The following is a 20,729-nucleotide window of genomic DNA, read 5'->3' on the forward strand; positions in this document are numbered from 1 at the left end:
CCGCAGAGGGTGCCCAGCCTTAATGATAGAAATTTACTCTAAAAAATGGCCTTTTGTCCAAGTCTCTATGTGCTCTGGCCATGTCCACAGGCATCATTTCATTGCTCTAGGCACAGTTACGAAGCTAGACTAATTCATCTATAACAGAGCTGGCACACTTTTTAAACAAAATAAAATATGTGGTGGTAGTGAACCACACAGCACGGCAAACCCCTAGGGCTCAATACTTCTGACAATGGCTGTACCTCTGTCCATTCACAATGTGCAAAAGAAAGATGACTTCATAACACTTTAACACTGCAAAAAAACAAGATTCCCTGCAGTTGTGATCCCCAGCCTCACCTGGATGTGTGCTTCGGCGTGCGCCAGGTATTCATCGATCCAGCCAGGGCTGCTGGGCTGGCCACACAGGGAGCGCATCACCAATGTCAGGTGCACCACCGAGAGCATCAAGGCAGTGCAGCTGAAACCATGCAAAAAAATTACAAATAAAAAAAAATAACACAAGTGACAGTTTCACAAAGCTGCCACACTAAGCAAGACGTTTTGCAGTGTTGCCTTGTGGGGTTTAACGGGGGAGGGAGAAATACGTTTTAGTCACTTCATCGCGGCTGACAGATGAAAATGCCAAACCCAACCCATCCATGTGCCGAATGCGCCGAAAATGCACTGAATTCAATTTCCAAAATTCAGTTTAACTGAAGAAGGTTAGTATTCTTGGCATGAAATACAAGGCTAACTGGCTATTGAGTACCAATTACACTGAGTGAAAATTGAAAATTAACTAAGCAGGGATGCCAGGGGCATGATGTGACAGTGATTCTGTTGGATAGGTGGAGTTGTGAGACTTGATACATTGCTCCGCTAGCTTACATGCCTCTGCAGACCAGGAAGCAACATCTCTTCGCTGCCTGCTAGCTAAGCACTGTTTGTTCATGATTACCAGCCGTTTAGAGCAGTTAGTCAGTTAGGCAGGTTTATGAACTCCGTGTAGGACACTGACACAAAACTGTGTATGGCGTCAAAAAAAGTATCATGTTCTGGCTACCACGAAGATCGAATGGCAGTTGCATTGCTGCCATCAATACGCAGACCATATGATATCCTGTGCTCTAACTCAACCCAGCAGGACAACTTCATGATAACATGTCACCCTAGATCTCATTTCACATGCATTGCTTTTTTAATGACCGTACCAATTTCTTGACCATACCAATACTACCATATGCACTTAATAACAGGCAAATAACCTGCTCATGCAGAAAAATACGCCGACAGACTATAGGTGACTTTTTGCCTTACAGGTTTGCCACACTAAATCACCGAAAAAGGTCAGCAATTCATTCGTCGAAAATGATATTCATCAATAAAAACCGAAACTTGCGTTCTGAAATAAACAGCGAAAAAAGTCTGCCACAATTTAAAAAAAAATGAAAACCAAAAAGTCCAGCCCCTACGCACACACATGACAAATACCCCCGAAAGTAGATGACTGGACAACGGCCACCACAGCTCAGTTGGTTTGGTTGGTTTATTGGTTTATTGAGGTTTAACGTCCCGAAGTGACTCAGGCTATGAGGGACGCCGTAGTGAAGGGCTCCGGAAATTTCGACCACCTGGGGTTCTTTAACGTGCATTGACATCGCACAGTACACGGGCCTCTAGAATTTCGCCTTCATTGAAATTCAGCCGCCGCAGCCGGGATCGAACCCACGTCTTTCGGGTCAGCAGCAGAGCGTCGTAACCACTGAGCCACCGCGGCGGGGCACAGCTTAGTTAGTAGAGCATCGTACGCAACCTACGGATGTTCTAACTACAGAGTATTCAAAACATTTAATAGAATATTTCAGACAAATGCATATTAATACAATGATGCTGTGCAGATGGCAAAAACATGGGCAGAAATGATGAAAATTCAATGAAATTTGTCATATAGGTTATCTAAGACTGTCTCAAGTGTGCATCAGCTCATGCTAAATTTAGGGCTCTGTACTCTGCTCCAAGGAACGCCGCACCGTCTGTGCAGGCCCTTGGCATTCATCTGGGACAACTAAGCACAAGGAACTTTTTCTAGCTACGCCACTTCTATCATTGTGAAGTTTTGCTAGCTCGTGGAAAACCTACAAGAACTAAGTAAGACAATGTTTGAATCCAGGCCTACAGAAGTATGCTGAATCACTAAAAACGTCCCTCTCTGTAGTTTGGCTAACCGCAGCAGATGCCACAGCCATCAGCTGTGCTTTTGAAAAACGGTAGCTTTGAAAACATTCCAGAAGAGAACACCGACTTCGACTAAAATGCTGGCAGCACTTCTAAAGAGAACAAGCCTGTGTCAACATGCTGTAAATCCCGTGTTCTTGAAGAAGAAATCGCATCTGTTTCACAAGAACAGTACTGGGAGACATACACTAACCTTCTGCATAATTGCAATGTGTTGTTTTCAAATCTATTTTTTTCGTGCCTCTTGTTCATTTGTTAACCTCTTCACCTTTTGCACAGCAAAAGGGCAAAGTCTAGTCATCATCTTTAAAACTGTGTGTGTCCTGTTTCAAAGCTACTTAGTCGTCATGTCTGGGGCCTATGCACACAGACTGTCAAAGGAAGTGCAGAGCTGTGAGGCCTTATTAGTGCACTTTCTCAGAAATGGGTGTACGAGGCACTTTCTGACCAGGAATTTCCTGCTAGCCAAAGAAAATCCATGTGGTTGAGGGTAGCAGAGATGTTGTGAGGCCACTCACCGTGCCTCTAGTAGGCGGGGGTCCAGGGGTGGGTACATGGCGCGCACCACGTCATCCACACGTGGCCCCACTCTCTGGGCCAGCTGTGCCAGCTCCGCCAGCTGGGCCTGGCTGGCTGGACGCCGGACAGAGCCCACCGACGCGGTCACCAGGCGCTCGGTCAGCTGGTGGCACGTCTTGAGCACAGCCAGGCAGTGGGGCACCAGACCCCTGCATTATCCCACATTGCAGGATGTGCCTTTTCTCACTGAATTTACATACAATTTGAAAATCTGATATTTGCTTTCTTCACATTAACTTTTATGTGAATAGTACTCAGGAGTAATGTGACAACCAAGCAAGCCCAAAGACTCCTTCTCTCGGGTTAACATGGCGTTTGCATCACCAAAATGATGTAGAATTGCATGTTTTTATGTCTACTTTCATTTTCGAGTGTTATTAAGGCTATGACGTTATTGCAAAAAACCAATAATTTTTTCCTCGAGTAATGAGAAACAAAATATCCAACACAGGAACCATTTACACTCAATGTTTGCTTCCCATCAAGCTAGGCTACAAAGTCAATATTAGCAAGACAGCACTTTTAACAACATCATGCACACACACAGAAAAGGGTGCATGCAATGTTGCGGATCAGGTAGCATGGTCGGGCTGGAGAGGGAATGAGAGAGGTCGGAGACGAGGATGCGGGAAAGACAAGCAGAAAATTTATACAGTTAAATTACATTATGTACAAACAAAGAGTCTCGACAAGGAGCTTGATGACGAGAGGCTCGATGGTGAGACGCTCGATGGCGAGACACTCGATGGTGAGACGCTACTCGGCCGTACTCGCTGCAGAGTTTTTAAAGCATTTCCTTTCCCTAGGTTCCCCAGATGGAGGCCGGGCCTGCCGAGGAAGGAGTGTCCTGGAAAGTTCACTGTGGCACCCATCACACACTCTCTCCTTAGGGAACATGCCCCCGTCACGTGTTGGGAGAGGGAGAAAGATGCCATCTACGTCGTGCAGACGCTGGAATGTCCATGAACGACGTTCCCGCGCATTTCATGCGTTTGCACTCGCAGGGTCCAGGCTACGTGCAAGTCTATGCAGTGTAGGGGAGATGCTCGCTGAAAACTTCTTCCAGGAAGACGGATGCTGCTGTCAGACTGGACTCAGCTGACCCCCGGGTGCACTGCAGAGCTGTGCTGGCCAGTTGCGGGGTGAATTATACTGACGCCGCTTCCGTGGCTAATCCAGGCGTTGACCCTGCGTGCTTTTCGTGACTAGTCGGCGTTCTGCTGCAACCGCGCCGACTTTTCTTCAGGACGAAGGTGAAGCGTAACAGTAGGTTCAAGGATGCACAACTCTATACTTTTCTATCAATCGTTTGTCATTTAATTGCAAGCAGCAGGTCAACACTTGTTTGACTGGTGGCAGGCATTAATGCCAAAAAGTTGTGTGCTGCCTGTGTTTTCCATTTATGATGGTTCTTTATTGTTGCCAGCATAAGATCTCATTATTTTCTGTTTAGCCACGTAGCCCACGTCTTTTTGGTTTCCACAACACAACTAATTTGTGAGGGATCACAAACCAGCTTTCCAACCTTTGCAATGCTCAAGAATATTTGTGAAAAATGCACGATCTTGAAAGTTTTCTGCAAAGCTTAAATGTCATTTCACTGACAACTGCCCTATTCATGACCACAACAGCCACCCATGTGTTCCGTTACCACAATTAACCAGGACCCACTGCTGTCTTATTTGTCAATGACGACACATAAAAACAAACCAGGAAATTGAAGGTTCAAATACAAACCGAATATATCATATGTGATCTATATCCAATTTGGGAATGTGACATTCAGTATCAAAAATACTAATTAGTGGTCAAATGCTTTGGCATAACAGTTCTTATACCCACAGCTTTCTTAGTGGCAAAGGGGACATTGGACTAAGGACCCATCCCTGATGACTCCAGCACCAGCCTCTTTTATCAGAGTAATGAAGTTTACTCTCTTTTTTTCTTAGCGGAAATCACAAGTACAACCTGCAGCAGTGTGGATTCATACCTAGCTGCACTTACAAGTGTCAAGAACAGTCGCCTTGAAAATACTGTGGTGCAACGACGACAGCACAACAAAGAAAATTACAACACATGCGCACGTGTCCTCTTCTTTCTTGTGTTGTCGTCGAAGCACCGCAGTATTATCAGTCATGCGCCAACTCGCCCCACACGCCATTATTTTAAAGTCACTGCTATATCAGTGATAATCACTCAAACATTCCATACACATGCAAATACGAACTATTGCTCTGTTATTATCAGTGTTATTGACAAAATGTCAAAAATTCCAGATACGCTTTCAGGTGGTTCTTGCTTAAAGTTCAGTTGAGTGGACTTTCACCTATAGAAGGCCTCATGTGCAGTGAAAAAATTATGATTTATTTGAACAACCATACCAGACATGTTAAAATCAGCTATTATGAGAACAATACGATCAATACATTCTTGCCCTTGTCATCATTTTTATCTTATTTTAAAATACAGATTATATTAAACAAGTAGAGTCAATAATTCAGGCCACTTTTTTTTGGAACACTTATATAACACTTGCGCATCCATCTAGCAGCTGCAATATAAAGAAAGTAAATATGGTGCCTTGCCTGTGGCCTGTTAGCTTTCAGTGCTCAAGCCACACAGCCCCATCCCAGGCAAGCACAGAGCCATTTTGCTAAAAAACTTGCACAATCTTCTCAAGGAAACCAAAATAATAAAAGAGAAGCTGAAGCAAAGTGACAGGACTCACGTAGCATCGTCAACCCACTGCTCATCAGCAAGGATCTTCTCAATGTCTGGGTGCAAACGCACGTCATCCAGCTCCATGTCTGCCGCTTCACTCTGGCTGTGAATCAGGTGCACATCTGGCCTGCAGCACGATGACAGTTTATGTAAATTATATGCGACCTTCGTACTGCTATGCAATATTTTACATGTGCGCACAAATAATAATCCCAGTGCTATTCTAATGCACGCCCTAAACTAACAGTCATAAGCGCCGCGATGCACATAAGAATAATACATGAAAAAGAAATGGTATAAACCCCCCCCCCCCCCCCCCTCTTTTCTCACTGCCCAGCTGCACCCCCGGCACACCCCTCGTGATGCCACTGCCATGAATTTAGTACCGGGGGAAGAAAAAAAACATCAAAAACTTGTGTTTAAATTATGTCAAATAATTCCAGTTGTGGGGACGCCTTCGTCCCCTGCATTCGCTTTCCCTCAACTCACTAGTTCCCTGTGGTTAGCTTCCCCGCAACGCACTCCCTTTAGTTGGGTTACTTTAACTAACAGGGGAGGATACTTGCGTCGCAGCGACACCAGCGCCACGGATGGCGTGTTTTGCCGCTCGCGCGCGGGGGAAGACTGGGTCTCTTTTGCTCGGGACCGAAATAGCGAGCGGCCGTTTAGCTTGCGGCTCCGCTCTTCGGCGGCGGGCGCCTCTTGGTCGGAACTTGCTCCCGCCAAGCCCGTCCCGTCTGGCCTCGGAGTTTTCCCCTTGCCCTAACGTGGGCGAACGTTCACTCGTAACCGTGCTGGTGAGTCGGACATCCTCGATTCCTCAGTGTATTTTGTTGCTAGCTGGCGTTATTGTTGTTATAGCAATAAATGCCTTGTTTGTGTCAGCCAGTGTGTCGTTCCTTTGTTCCCGCAGAGCCAACCGGTAGCGCTCGCGACCACGGGGTGGGGTCCGCGCGGCTTTGAACTGTGTCAACCGCGGTAAAACGGGGAGGACTTGTTTATCTCCCCAGTTTTAAACCCCACACAGTATAAATAAAAGAGCATAGATTGCTGAACACAATGACATAAACATTAACGCTTTGCATCCACTGGTTGCTGAGAAAAATGTCCTAAGACATGCCCTAAAACACATGGCAAGTATACAGCTAATCCTGCCCCCTAATATACACAGCTACTCAAATGCGACAGATGTCACAGGAGGCACATCGCTAGGAAGCAACGGATGCAGCAATCCTACAAGGTCAATGACACAATAATGTCAACACAAATTGTTTCTATAGTGCACACTTCATTGCAACAAGTACAGCTGTGGTCTCCATAACATCAATACGGGTTTTTAGCAATTATTCCCTCAGTGATCTTCTACACCTTGCGGGAATTATCAAAAGACCGAATGGACCGACCCCAGTATGGCTAAAACACTAGTGACTCCTTTCACAAGTCCTATGTGCATGCACAGAGTTTCAATTCCTTTTTCATTCCTTGCAACCTGGCAATGACGGCTGATATCTTAAGAGTGCACCTTTCTTCGGGGTACTAAAAGCTGTGGTTTTTTACCAAACTGAGCAAAAGTGAACTACTCTTTCTCTGAAGGCCAAGTCAACTCCAGTGCTACTTTCATTTATAATGTTGCATTTTAATAAACAAACTTGCATGCCAAGTGCAAGTTATGTAATCTTACCCTACAATGTACAGAATTTTACAATAAGGCACACATTTTGGCGTGCGTGAGTGCACGCATGCATGTGTATACACATGCGGATGCGTGAGTGTATATGTCATATGAGTGTTGTACCAAATATTTTAGAGTAATCCAGTAAACAATTTTTTTTGCAGCATGAAACTCAATCAAAGCTATGCACCACAGTGTCTGTTTTCCCTTTTGCACAACCAAAGATGTGATATGGCACATGGAAAGACCAACCCAAAAAATTTTCAATCCAGTCATCTTTTTGCATTTTGGCTGTCAGTAGCAAGAGATGCAGCCCCTGAACCCCAATGTCTCACCGCGAGTCCTGCAGCTGACGGCTGAGGTGATCTTTGTTGGAGCAGTACCGATGCCGGCAGACAACAATCAGGGCGATCAGAGAGCTGACGAAAACCACGGCCAACACGCTAATGGCTACCGCTACCACGGCATCCATAGTGGCACAGTTCAACCCATCAAGGCGATCCTGGAAAAAAAGAGATGCACAATTGCACCCATGGAAGCGAGGACACAGTAAGTATGCTCTTAATACTTTTGGTGGGACATGATGAAGTGATTATCTTCAATCTATTGTCTATTGTTGCTGCTGTAAATGGTATCCAGGCAAGTTGCTTGGCTCTAAATTGAAGCAGTAAAGGCAACCACACAAGTGACAGCCTTCATCAGGGCATCCTCACCCTCACACAGCAAGCTTTTTCAGTGGCATAATCCAAATGTGTTAAGGTGAAGGCAGACATGCTAAGGAGAATAACTGGTGTGAGGTCAGAACACAGCATGATGCATCATTCAATGCCACTGTGGCTACATGCACCAGGTCAGTGCCTTAATCTCAGTGTCTATACCCTCAGATGACAATGCATCCAATTGTATACCTATGCCAGCCATGTCCTGCTGCTGCTATCAGCTGTTCCTAGGGGAAAATTATTTATGCTCAGTTTACACACACATAACCGTCTTTCACTTTTAAATGCTGCTCCAGTCTGTTGTCAGTGCTGCTACCACTAAGCAAAATGCAAAGATCCAATGTGCTGTGATAACTTGGCAAAAATAGAACTTGCAAGGGCTGCACAGGCAATAACTACTCCCGGAGTTCACCTTTGGTTTGGAATTATAAAAGTGTGCCCTTCAATTTAGATTATAGCATATACTGCACAGACTAAACTATTTTGGAGATTTTTGACAAGATTGACTATTATCAGACTTAAAACACATGTTATAGGCGGAAAACAATTTCTATGGACAACTACCACCTTCTAGTGCTGAGAAATGCAACCAACGCAATTTGCAACCATAACCTTTCTTGGGCTGTAGGAGCAGCATAATATCGAGCCATACGAGTGCGACTCATCATTGGCAATATTGGTGCAATCTCCCATGACGAGTACAGTTTCAGATTGGTGGTTAAAGGGTTAAGATCAACATCACTTGGTTCAATTACTGTGAAAATCATACATGTCTACCACTTCTGACAACCCACATCACAGTAGTGATGACACAGTGCCGACAGGAGGAAAGTGCAGGAAAACATTTAATGAAGCGCAAACATGGTGTTGAAACTGTGACACAACACATACACACACCATTCAAAATGTGCACTGGCTAGAATTGAGTTTCTCCTGCTGATGGTGATAGCTAACACAGGGTTTCCAGTCGTGAGTCCCATTCTTAGGCAGTACAGCTCACAAAGTGAATAATCTGAGTGTCAGAACTGCCTGCAAGTGAAGGGGAGCCATGGGAGGGGTGCAATTTTTTTAGTGAGGGTAAGGGTCAGGCAGGGCTGAGATCAGTGAAGGTGAAGGATTTGGCGGGCTGCTGCAATTCTGACATTTACGGAGAGGCTAAGGTACGGACAAGGTTTTTCATGTTTTACGGTGAAGAAAACAAAACCAAGTGAGTACTTGTCTGCCTCATGAATAAGAACTTTGGCAGCTAAGGCCAACCAACTTTCTTTTTTTCCAGAAGGTATGGGTTCCCACCTATGTCTGCTGTAATCTGCCTTCTCTAACACAGCGCTCATGCCAATGACTCATGTCCTTAGTTTTTACACGCTTGGTTAACAAAAATTCAGCTGGCCAGAACTACTCAAACTTAAAGTAACTTAAAAAATTAGCCTGCAGAAGGTAGAACTGACTGGTATTTGTCTAGTTGACACAATTCCTAAAATTTAAGTAACACCAAAAAGAAGCAACTGAAACTATTTATTCATGGAAACCTAAAAAACAAAATTAAAGCGAAAGCGAAGCAGCCTCGTGACTGGCTGAAAGGAACTCCACGCGTTGGCCGACTCCTCCATTTTTCAAAGGTGAGTTCGAAAAAAAAAAGACGGAAGCCAGGTCGTTCAATTCAATCTGATACGGAAATCGGCCGCACAGGACAATAATTTGAGGTTTCTAAGAATGCTCAGAGAGAGTCTAGATCGAGTTCCTGTGGTAAAAAGACTATTTCAGATTCTGCTTTAGAGCACATTTAATGGGTAGTACAATAAAAGTGAACACAGTAGCTGGTGTAATGAAGTTGAAGGAGAATAATAATAGGGAAAGCAAGAAAGTATTACCCACGACACACCTTTATGTTTGCTACACTGCTTTCTACACGTGCTTTCTCACAGTTGGTACTAATGCTGCTACATGATTGAAATTTGATCTTTGATCATGTCCTTGCAGCTGTTCCAGAGTACACATGGTTGCTCTTTCAGCAGTGCACACCAACGAGAAGCAAGGAGTAGTGATCTGAATTCTCGAGTCGAAATGCGTGGTACGGGTTGAAATTCATCAGAGACATTAAACACAATACAGGGACAGTGCTCTACTCTGCATAAGTATGTATAAGTGGACTGAGCAGTTTAAGTGCGGTTGGAAAAGCATGACGCACGAACAGAAAGCGGGACGCGTGTCAACCTCCACCAATGACGAAAAGATTCAGCAAGCTCAAAAGATGGTACCAGCGAACCAGCAAGTTATTAACGATGCGGCAGCATGCCCTCTGCAGATTTGTCACGGTTCTGCCTATTAAATCACCTACGATGAGTCAGCTTAGATTAAATCTTCGAGATGGGAGCCAAGAAGCTTATCACAGAGCACAAGTGCAAGAATGTCAAGATTAACCAATGCTTACATAACACGAAGTAAAACAATGAAGGCAAAGAAGAAGTTCTGAGCAGAAGAGTCACAAGATATGAAGAGCACACCTGTCACAATGTGCCAAAAGCCAGTATGTAGAATGGAAACATGACATCGTCAATGAAGAACAAGCTCAATAGTCAGCCTTCTAAACAGAAAGGTGATTTAAATGTTTTTTAGGGACTCAAAAGGGCCTATAATGAAAAAATACGCGGAAAAGGGGTGTATGATTGACAACGCAAGACATATTGACTTACTGATCAGCTATTTAAAGCCAGATATTTGCACAGAAACTGCTTCCTGCATGACAGCACACACACACAGACGACCAGCCTATTAAAACCATTAAACGCTAGTGCTTCGAGGAGTTGGAAAACCTTGCCTGCAGCCCAGATCTGGCCATTCCAACCATCACATCTTTGAGCTGCTCGAAGATGCTTTACAATGTTGTCAGTTTTCTACACACAAAGATGTATGGGAAGCAGTGCATAAATGGTTGCACGACCAACTTAAAAACCTTCTTCATGAAAGCAACATGCAAGCTTGTGAACTGCTTGATCAAGTGCATCCAAAAGGAAGAAGGCTGCTTAGGAAAATGATGTACCTGTTCAACCTTTATTTTTGTGTAAATAAACCTGCCCCAGTGGTGCATTGGTTAGGGCATTCAGCTGCTCGACCCAAGGCTGCGAGTTTGATCCCAGCTGCCATGGCCACACTTTAATGGAGGTGAAATGCAAATAGATGTCTGTGTGCTCTGTGATGTCAGCATGCATTGGAGAAGTCCAAATGATCTAAACTAATCCAAAGCCCTCCACCACGGTGTCCCTCATAGCCCATGTGTCGCTTCGGGACATTAAACCCCACAATTTCGAGCAAATAAACTGGGTAAACAAGACTAAGGATGATTCTAACTCTTTAAAAAAGCACAGGATGATTCCTGTCACACTGGTATATCTTCTTGGTACATCCAGTCACAAGTAAAGTCAGCTATTATTGTTGGTGGTAAAACTTCCCAAAAATTGTTTCCTTTTTGTTCTCATGAAGAGATAAACATCTGGCACCTGTCAGCGGTCATTAATTGAGTTCACATTAACATATACTGCCAAAATGACTACTCATGGAAGCTCTTCCTTCAGTAACTCAGTAGGCTACATGGGCTGGGTTTCGTGAGACGTACCCGCCGTCTGCTATCCCAGTGTTGCCATACTATAGTGTTGCCAGACTTGCGCGACTTCCAGTGTTGCCAGGCTATAAGGTTGCCAGATTGTGAACTAAAACCCAGTGTGGCCAGACTATTTGTTCCCTCTCCCTTTTACATTCTCCTCCGCCTACAGCTACGCTGTCGCGCCGCAACCGCCCAGCTCGTTAGAGCAGCCTTGCCCGGAGTGGCCGCCGCCTGTTCGCCAAGCGAAAGAGCACGTCCGCGGCGGTTGTGGAATTGTTTTTTTAGAGACTTGTCGAGCAGACGGGTACGACAGATGCGTGGCCCCAGTGAGCGTATTAAGACGAGAGAAACGCGTGATTTTGTTGAAATAAGCGTGCTGTGCTCAAATTCACTTGTCGAGCAGACGGGTACGACAGACGAAATCTGCCGATGCGTGGCCCCAGTGAGAGTATTAAGAGGAGAGAAACGCGTGATTTTGTTGAAATAAGCGTGCTGTGCTCAAATTCACTTGTCGAGCAGACGGGTACGACAGACGAAATCTGCCGATGCGTGGCCCCAGTGAGCGTATTAAGACGAGAGAAACGCGTGATTTTGTTGAAATAAGCGTGCTGTGCTCAAATTCACTTGTCGAGCAGACGGGTACGACAGACGAAATCTGCCGATGCGTGGCCCCAGTGAGAGTATTAAGAGGAGAGAAACGCGTGATTTTGTTGAAATAAGCGTGCTGTGCTCAAATTCACTTGTCGAGCAGACGGGTACGACAGACGAAATCTGCCGATGCGTGGCCCCAGTGAGAGTATTAAGAGGAGAGAAACGCGTGATTTTGTTGAAATAAGCGTGCTGTGCTCAAATTCACTTGTCGAGCAGACGGGTACGACAGACGAAATCTGCCGATGCGTGGCCCCAGTGAGCGTATTAAGACGAGAGAAACGCGTGATTTTGTTGAAATAAGCGTGCTGTGCTCAAATTCACTTGTCGAGCAGACGGGTACGACAGACGAAATCTGCCGATGCGTGGCCCCAGTGAGAGTATTAAGAGGAGAGAAACGCGTGATTTTGTTGAAATAAGCGTGCTGTGCTCAAATTCACTTGTCGAGCAGACGGGTACGACAGACGAAATCTGCCGATGCGTGGCCCCAGTGAGCGTATTAAGACGAGAGAAACGCGTGATTTTGTTGAAATAAGCGTGCTGTGCTCAAATTCACTTGTCGAGCAGACGGGTACGACAGACGAAATCTGCCGATGCGTGGCCCCAGTGAGAGTATTAAGAGGAGAGAAACGCGTGATTTTGTTGAAATAAGCGTGCTGTGCTCAAATTCACTTGTCGAGCAGACGGGTACGACAGACGAAATCTGCCGATGCGTGGCCCCAGTGAGCGTATTAAGACGAGAGAAACGCGTGATTTTGTTGAAATAAGCGTGCTGTGCTCAAATTCACTTGTCGAGCAGACGGGTACGACAGACGAAATCTGCCGATGCGTGGCCCCAGTGAGAGTATTAAGAGGAGAGAAACGCGTGATTTTGTTGAAATAAGCGTGCTGTGCTCAAATTCACTTGTCGAGCAGACGGGTACGACAGACGAAATCTGCCGATGCGTGGCCCCAGTGAGAGTATTAAGAGGAGAGAAACGCGTGATTTTGTTGAAATAAGCGTGCTGTGCTCAAATTCACTTGTCGAGCAGACGGGTACGACAGACGAAATCTGCCGATGCGTGGCCCCAGTGAGAGTATTAAGAGGAGAGAAACGCGTGATTTTGTTGAAATAAGCGTGCTGTGCTCAAATTCACTTGTCGAGCAGACGGGTACGACAGACGAAATCTGCCGATGCGTGGCCCCAGTGAGAGTATTAAGAGGAGAGAAACGCGTGATTTTGTTGAAATAAGCGTGCTGTGCTCAAATTCACTTGTCGAGCAGACGGGTACGACAGACGAAATCTGCCGATGCGTGGCCCCAGTGAGCGTATTAAGACGAGAGAAACGCGTGATTTTGTTGAAATAAGCGTGCTATGCTATGCTAAGGGATGATCCCCACGCTGGCGTCGCTGCGTCTCATGGTGGGATAGGTGGTAGCGGTTTATTTTAAAGAAAAAATAAAAAAGGCGAACGAAAGGAATGTTGCCGGCCGCGTCAATTGCCATCTGTAGCACGCGAGCTGCAGCCGGCGGAGGTGAAAGGGAAAATATAGCGAGGAGAAGTATAGCGGGGAGCGATGGCAAGAATTAACAGGGAAGAGCTTTGTATGCTATTTATAAAATTCAAAAAGTAATCAAGTTCGCGCCGCTCGCGCGCAAATGTCCGGGCAGTGGAGACACTCACTGGAAATCAAAGCGAGCCGCCGCCAGCCTCGAAGAGAGCGCGCACGTGAACGGGCGAACAACCAACCGAAAAGAGCAGCAGTCGGGAAAGGGAACTTTACTTGTGGGCGTTCCTCCTCCTCTAGCATGCGTGTGGTTTGCTTGCTCGACGATAGTCCTTAATTAACACAAGATGTATACTTTACGCGGATGATACGACATTATTCACTCAGGACAGCATTTTCACAAGCCTAATTAACAAATTAAACATGGACTTACAGAATATTGTTTTATAGTGTGACAATAACTTGCTACAACTTAATCCTACAAAAACCACTTTCATGATATTCCGATCTCATCAAAAGCATGTCATCCCGAGCCCACACGTTTATCTGGGACATCATATTATCACTGCCTCCGAATCCGTTACATTTCTCGGCATCACGCTTGACTGCCATCTAAAATTTCATCTACACACGAAATCTATCAGTAAAAAAATTTCGTTTGGAATAAGGGTGTTAATAAAAACTAGACATTTCTTTCAACGCCATGTTCTCTTATCCCTGTTCTATGATTTCATTAACAGTCACCTTAATTATTGCCTGTCATCATGGGGAAATACCTATTCATGCCATGTGTCATGTATTTCTCATCTTCAAAGTCAAGCGCTTCGCATTTTATCTTTCAGCCCATACACAGCCTCTGCTTCACCTCTTTACTCTGACGTAAACATTCTGCCGTTGAAATGCCTCCTTAATCTTAGGTTGGGCCTTCTAATCTACCGCGCTCGCAATGATAATAATCAACTTCTCTGTTTTTCCGCATCTTTCCTTGCTAATAGCAATAACACTAGATTCTCTGAACAAAAGAATATTCTTCTACCAAAAGTGAGTACAAATTATGGAAAACAAACTGCTTTTTTCTCCGCCATCAAAACCTGGAATTCATTACCACTAGCAATCAAATCCGCACGTTCGCAGCCCGCTTTCTACACTTTACTAAAAAAACATCTCTCATCAACCCATTAAGCCTCATTCCATGCTTAAGGTTGCCTTAATCTCATTTTCTGTTCCCCACTCTGACAGCAAACGGTCATTTGTTACTCATCTGGAACCTCTTGGTTTTTCCTCCGCCTATGTTTTATATCTGCATTTATTCAATGCCCATTGCTATCCGATGTCTTTTTGTGTTCTTTCTCTTGCTCTTATGCTTTGCTGTTTTATGCCTTTTTTGTTAAATTACGCCCGCTAACTATTGTCTGACTTATTCATTGGTGCAAATTACACCAATCGGTTTTAACTTAACTGTATACTTTTGTTCCAGCTCCCCTGCCAAACTTGTGCACTTTTCTTATGTATTCCTGATGGGAGGTCCCCCAGACAGTTTCCACTTTGGGACCTCCTACTGTACTAACTTTTTATGAAACTTACAGCTCATTTATATTTCGTTTTAATAAACCTTTTAAATCTGCGAAAAAAAAAAACGTTCAAGAGGCGACATGTGGAGTCATGACACATCCGGTTCACAAAGGCGGCGATGAATAGGACTCCAGGAACGCTTCCCTCCTCGTGCGTTAGTGCACTGCGCCACGGGCTAACAAAGGCAGAGCGAAGGCAGCACCCACCCCTGAAGAAGGGACCAAGTTGGTCCCGAAACGGTGGGCAAAAAAATGAAAATATTGGTTGGCGTCAGTTTCCTCTCAACTATCTCAAAAACCCATAAAGACGGATTTCGGTCGAAGATGTTTTCGTTCCTACAATTACTGCTCTGAATGCGGCTTTCAACGCAGCACGAGCTCCAGAGCATTCTTAACTGCCAGAAGAAAAAAATATCCAGCCACTACGAAGTGCCTGGGCAATAATTGGATGCACGCACATGAAGTAATTATTTCTGCAAGGCTGCTTCTGACGACGCCCGAATTTCGCACTTTTTTCGAAGCTCACCAAGCACAGCCTACAATTTCGTTGTTATCAGTTATTCAGTTCAACACTGCCTACCCCAATTAAAACTGCCAATGTTGCGTGAATCTGAGCACGCGTCGTTGGTACCTGTAAGCTAGACGCCTACGGCGCCAGTAGGTTCCTTCCCCCTCTCGACGGTAACTACCGTGTCCATCGGAAGTCTAGAGGGGTTAGGAATGGTGACAGCGCGTCGCGCGCTTCGGACGCTCTCCAAGGCCGCGGGAAACGGGGACCAAGGGGCCGACGACCGTTTCCTATTAAAAAGAGATTAGCTCTCAAGTGGGTGGGGGTCAGTAAGGTTGGCGACTTCTGAAAACCCGCACTGTCTAGCTAAGCAGCGGACATTACTGGCGCCACTAGAGTCGGGCTCTGGCGAGCACTGGGCGCCGCCCACTTGTGCCTACAGTGCCACTGCAGCAGTATTGATTGAAATTGCGCGAGAGCAGATTTAATAAAGCTCCGCCCAATTATCGAAGGTATTAAAACCAGCTGCAAACAAAGAAGAGGAGCGCGCCGAGTCCCAATCTCGGCCGCTTTTCTACAGACCTTTTTCAAACCGCCTTTTTTTTAACCGCCTTTTTCTCCTGTTGCCTTTATTTTTGTTTCCGTCTTCAAGAAAATAGTTTTGCTTCTCAAGAAGTTTGGAGTTGCTGCCCCAACCGGCAACGTGTCGCCGGACGAGTGGACGAAGGCAGTGTGCCACGCGCGCGATTAGTTCGAGACAGGACGCTACGTACAATTTGTCGTTTTCTGTAAATGATTGTGCACAGTGGCCGCTCGCGCGCTCTTGCTTTCGGACAGAGCCCGGACATTTGCGCGCGAGCGGCGCGAACTTGATTACTTTTTGAATTTTATAAATAGCATACAAAGCTCTTCCCTGTCCATTATTGCCATCGCTCCCCGCTATACTTCTCCTCGCTATATTTTCCCTTTCACCTCCGCCGGCTGCAGCTCGCGTGCTACAGATGGCAATTGACGCGGCCGGCAACATTCCTTTCGTTCGCCTTTTTTTATTTTTTCTTTAAAATAAACCGCTACCACCTATCCCACCATGAGACGCAGCGACGCCAGCGTGGGGATCATCCCTTAGCATAGCATAGCACGCTTATTTCAACAAAATCACGCGTTTCTCTCGTCTTAATACGCTCACTGGGGCCACGCATCGGCAGATTTCGTCTGTCGTACCCGTCTGCTCGACAAGTGAATTTGAGCACAGCACGCTTATTTCAACAAAATCACGCGTTTCTCTCGTCTTAATACGCTCACTGGGGCCACGCATCGGCAGATTTCGTCTGTCGTACCCGTCTGCTCGACAAGTGAATTTGAGCACAGCACGCTTATTTCAACAAAATCACGCGTTCCTCTCCTCTTAATACTCTCACTGGGGCCACGCATCGGCAGATTTCGTCTGTCGTACCCGTCTGCTCGACAAGTGAATTTGAGCACAGCACGCTTATTTCAACAAAATCACGCGTTTCTCTCGTCTTAATACGCTCACTGGGGCCACGCATCGGCAGATTTCGTCTGTCGTACCCGTCTGCTCGACAAGTGAATTTGAGCACAGCACGCTTATTTCAACAAAATCACGCGTTTCTCTCCTCTTAATACTCTCACTGGGGCCACGCATCGGCAGATTTCGTCTGTCGTACCCGTCTGCTCGACAAGTGAATTTGAGCACAGCACGCTTATTTCAACAAAATCACGCGTTTCTCTCGTCTTAATACGCTCACTGGGGCCACGCATCGGCAGATTTCGTCTGTCGTACCCGTCTGCTCGACAAGTGAATTTGAGCACAGCACGCTTATTTCAACAAAATCACGCGTTTCTCTCCTCTTAATACTCTCACTGGGGCCACGCATCGGCAGATTTCGTCTGTCGTACCCGTCTGCTCGACAAGTGAATTTGAGCACAGCACGCTTATTTCAACAAAATCACGCGTTTCTCTCCTCTTAATACTCTCACTGGGGCCACGCATCGGCAGATTTCGTCTGTCGTACCCGTCTGCTCGACAAGTGAATTTGAGCACAGCACGCTTATTTCAACAAAATCACGCGTTTCTCTCCTCTTAATACTCTCACTGGGGCCACGCATCGGCAGATTTCGTCTGTCGTACCCGTCTGCTCGACAAGTGAATTTGAGCACAGCACGCTTATTTCAACAAAATCACGCGTTTCTCTCGTCTTAATACGCTCACTGGGGCCACGCATCGGCAGATTTCGTCTGTCGTACCCGTCTGCTCGACAAGTGAATTTGAGCACAGCACGCTTATTTCAACAAAATCACGCGTTTCTCTCGTCTTAATACGCTCACTGGGGCCACGCATCGGCAGATTTCGTCTGGTGTACCCGTCTGCTCGACAAGTGAATTTGAGCACAGCACGCTTATTTCAACAAAATCACGCGTTTCTCTCGTCTTAATACGCTCACTGGGGCTACGCATCGGCAGATTTCGTCTTGTGTACCCGTCTGCTCGACAAGTGAATTTGAGCACAGCACGCTTATTTCAACAAAATCACGCGTTTCTCTCGTCTTAATACGCTCACTGGGGCCACGCATCGGCAGATTTCGTCTGTCGTACCCGTCTGCTCGACAAGTGAATTTGAGCACAGCACGCTTATTTCAACAAAATCACGCGTTTCTCTCCTCTTAATACTCTCACTGGGGCCACGCATCGGCAGATTTCGTCTGTCGTACCCGTCTGCTCGACAAGTGAATTTGAGCACAGCACGCTTATTTCAACAAAATCACGCGTTTCTCTCCTCTTAATACTCTCACTGGGGCCACGCATCGGCAGATTTCGTCTGTCGTACCCGTCTGCTCGACAAGTGAATTTGAGCACAGCACGCTTATTTCAACAAAATCACGCGTTCCTCTCCTCTTAATACTCTCACTGGGGCCACGCATCGGCAGATTTCGTCTGTCGTACCCGTCTGCTCGACAAGTGAATTTGAGCACAGCACGCTTATTTCAACAAAATCACGCGTTTCTCTCGTCTTAATACGCTCACTGGGGCCACGCATCGGCAGATTTCGTCTGTCGTACCCGTCTGCTCGACAAGTGAATTTGAGCACAGCACGCTTATTTCAACAAAATCACGCGTTTCTCTCCTCTTAATACTCTCACTGGGGCCACGCATCGGCAGATTTCGTCTGTCGTACCCGTCTGCTCGACAAGTGAATTTGAGCACAGCACGCTTATTTCAACAAAATCACGCGTTTCTCTCCTCTTAATACTCTCACTGGGGCCACGCATCGGCAGATTTCGTCTGTCGTACCCGTCTGCTCGACAAGTGAATTTGAGCACAGCACGCTTATTTCAACAAAATCACGCGTTTCTCTCCTCTTAATACTCTCACTGGGGCCACGCATCGGCAGATTTCGTCTGTCGTACCCGTCTGCTCGACAAGTGAATTTGAGCACAGCACGCTTATTTCAACAAAATCACGCGTTTCTCTCGTCTTAATACGCTCACTGGGGCCACGCATCGGCAGATTTCGTCTGTCGTACCCGTCTGCTCGACAAGTGAATTTGAGCACAGCACGCTTATTTCAACAAAATCACGCGTTTCTCTCGTCTTAATACGCTCACTGGGGCCACGCATCGGCAGATTTCGTCTGGTGTACCCGTCTGCTCGACAAGTGAATTTGAGCACAGCACGCTTATTTCAACAAAATCACGCGTTTCTCTCGTCTTAATACGCTCACTGGGGCTACGCATCGGCAGATTTCGTCTGGTGTACCCGTCTGCTCGACAAGTGAATTTGAGCACAGCACGCTTATTTCAACAAAATCACGCGTTTCTCTCGTCTTAATACGCTCACTGGGGCCACGCATCGGCAGATTTCGTCTGTCGTACCCGTCTGCTCGACAAGTCACTAAAAAAACAATTCCACAACCGCCGCGGACGTGCTCTTTCGCTTGGCGAACAGGCGGCGGCCACTCCGGGCAAGGCTGCTCTAACGAGCTGGGCGGTTGCGGCGCGACAGCGTAGCTGTAGGCGGAGGAGAATGTAAAAGGGAGAGGGAACAAATAGTCTGGCCACACTGGGTTTTAGTTCACAATCTGGCAACCTTATAGCCTGGCAACACTGGAAGTCGCGCAAGTCTGGCAACACTATAGTATGGCAACACTGGGATAGCAGACGGCGGGTACGTCTCACGAAACTCTGCCCAATCTACGTTCACTTTCGCGTCCCAAGTCAGCAATGGCAAGCAAGCAGACTTCGACTATGTGTTTAATGTAGCACTTATGAATGTGGACAGCTACAAATAGGAAAACTAAGTCTACGAATGACGGAGGGGCCACCGATCAAGAATGTGGCGTCCAACACGCACCGCAGCATGGCCAAGAATCATCCTTGGCAAACCGGTTAATATAGACGCAGGTTGCATGCAACTTCGGGCCCACCTAATCGAACCTCAGCTTCAACCAGTATCAAGTCATTCGACGTCGCTGTCACTTATGTTCTCGCTTTCTGAGACTGCAAGATGCAAGTATGTAGTTTGGCGTCGCGTATCGAGCAGCCCGAGTTTCACCCGACAGCGCGGCGCGCACCAGAAGCCATTAGCGCAAAAGTTGCGAAGTTGTGTATGCTCGCCTCAAGAGAAAGTTGGCGGTCACATGTCAGGGCTCAAAATAGCAAGTCCTGCACAGGCCGACGTGAGTTCGCTTAGCAGCAACACAGGAACGATTGTTTTCTCACTGGAGTTCATTCACATCACAGGATAATCAGCAATTTACTGCGGCCAGCAGCACGAGAGTTGGTTGCCCCACACCATATTCACACTCCCCCAAAACAGGATTTACGCCGACCGTTGACGCTCCGTTTCGTTGGCGCTGCATTCCATATGATACGCTGCTGTTTTTTTCCGCAGGTGCATGCATGACCACAACCTCCGCAACGCTGTTTTCTGTATTACGATTTCCAGTCATCAACAATCTACGTAAAAGTTACAAACTCCATACCAGC

At 46.3% G+C, this 20,729-nt stretch overlaps 1 protein-coding gene across 1 annotated transcript in view; it reads right to left on the minus strand.

Annotated features, from left to right (window-relative positions):
• Positions 1–20,569, minus strand: part of LOC149341203 (transmembrane protein 98-like) — a 33,350-nt gene extending 12,781 nt beyond the window's left edge. The window contains exons 1-5 of the mRNA XM_089543142.1: positions 20,358–20,569; positions 7,528–7,694; positions 5,528–5,647; positions 2,739–2,948; positions 343–463 (exon numbers count right to left, since the gene is read on the minus strand). Coding sequence (XP_089399268.1) covers positions 343–463; positions 2,739–2,948; positions 5,528–5,647; positions 7,528–7,664 — 588 coding nt within the window. The 5' untranslated portion in view covers positions 7,665–7,694; positions 20,358–20,569. The remainder of the gene's footprint in view (positions 1–342; positions 464–2,738; positions 2,949–5,527; positions 5,648–7,527; positions 7,695–20,357) is intronic.
• Between the last annotated feature and the right edge of the window lie 160 nt (positions 20,570–20,729).

This window comes from Amblyomma mixtum, chromosome 5 (assembly GCF_055824585.1).
Source record: "Amblyomma mixtum isolate Tamu chromosome 5, ASM5582458v1, whole genome shotgun sequence".
Taxonomy (NCBI): Eukaryota; Metazoa; Arthropoda; class Arachnida; order Ixodida; family Ixodidae; genus Amblyomma; species Amblyomma mixtum.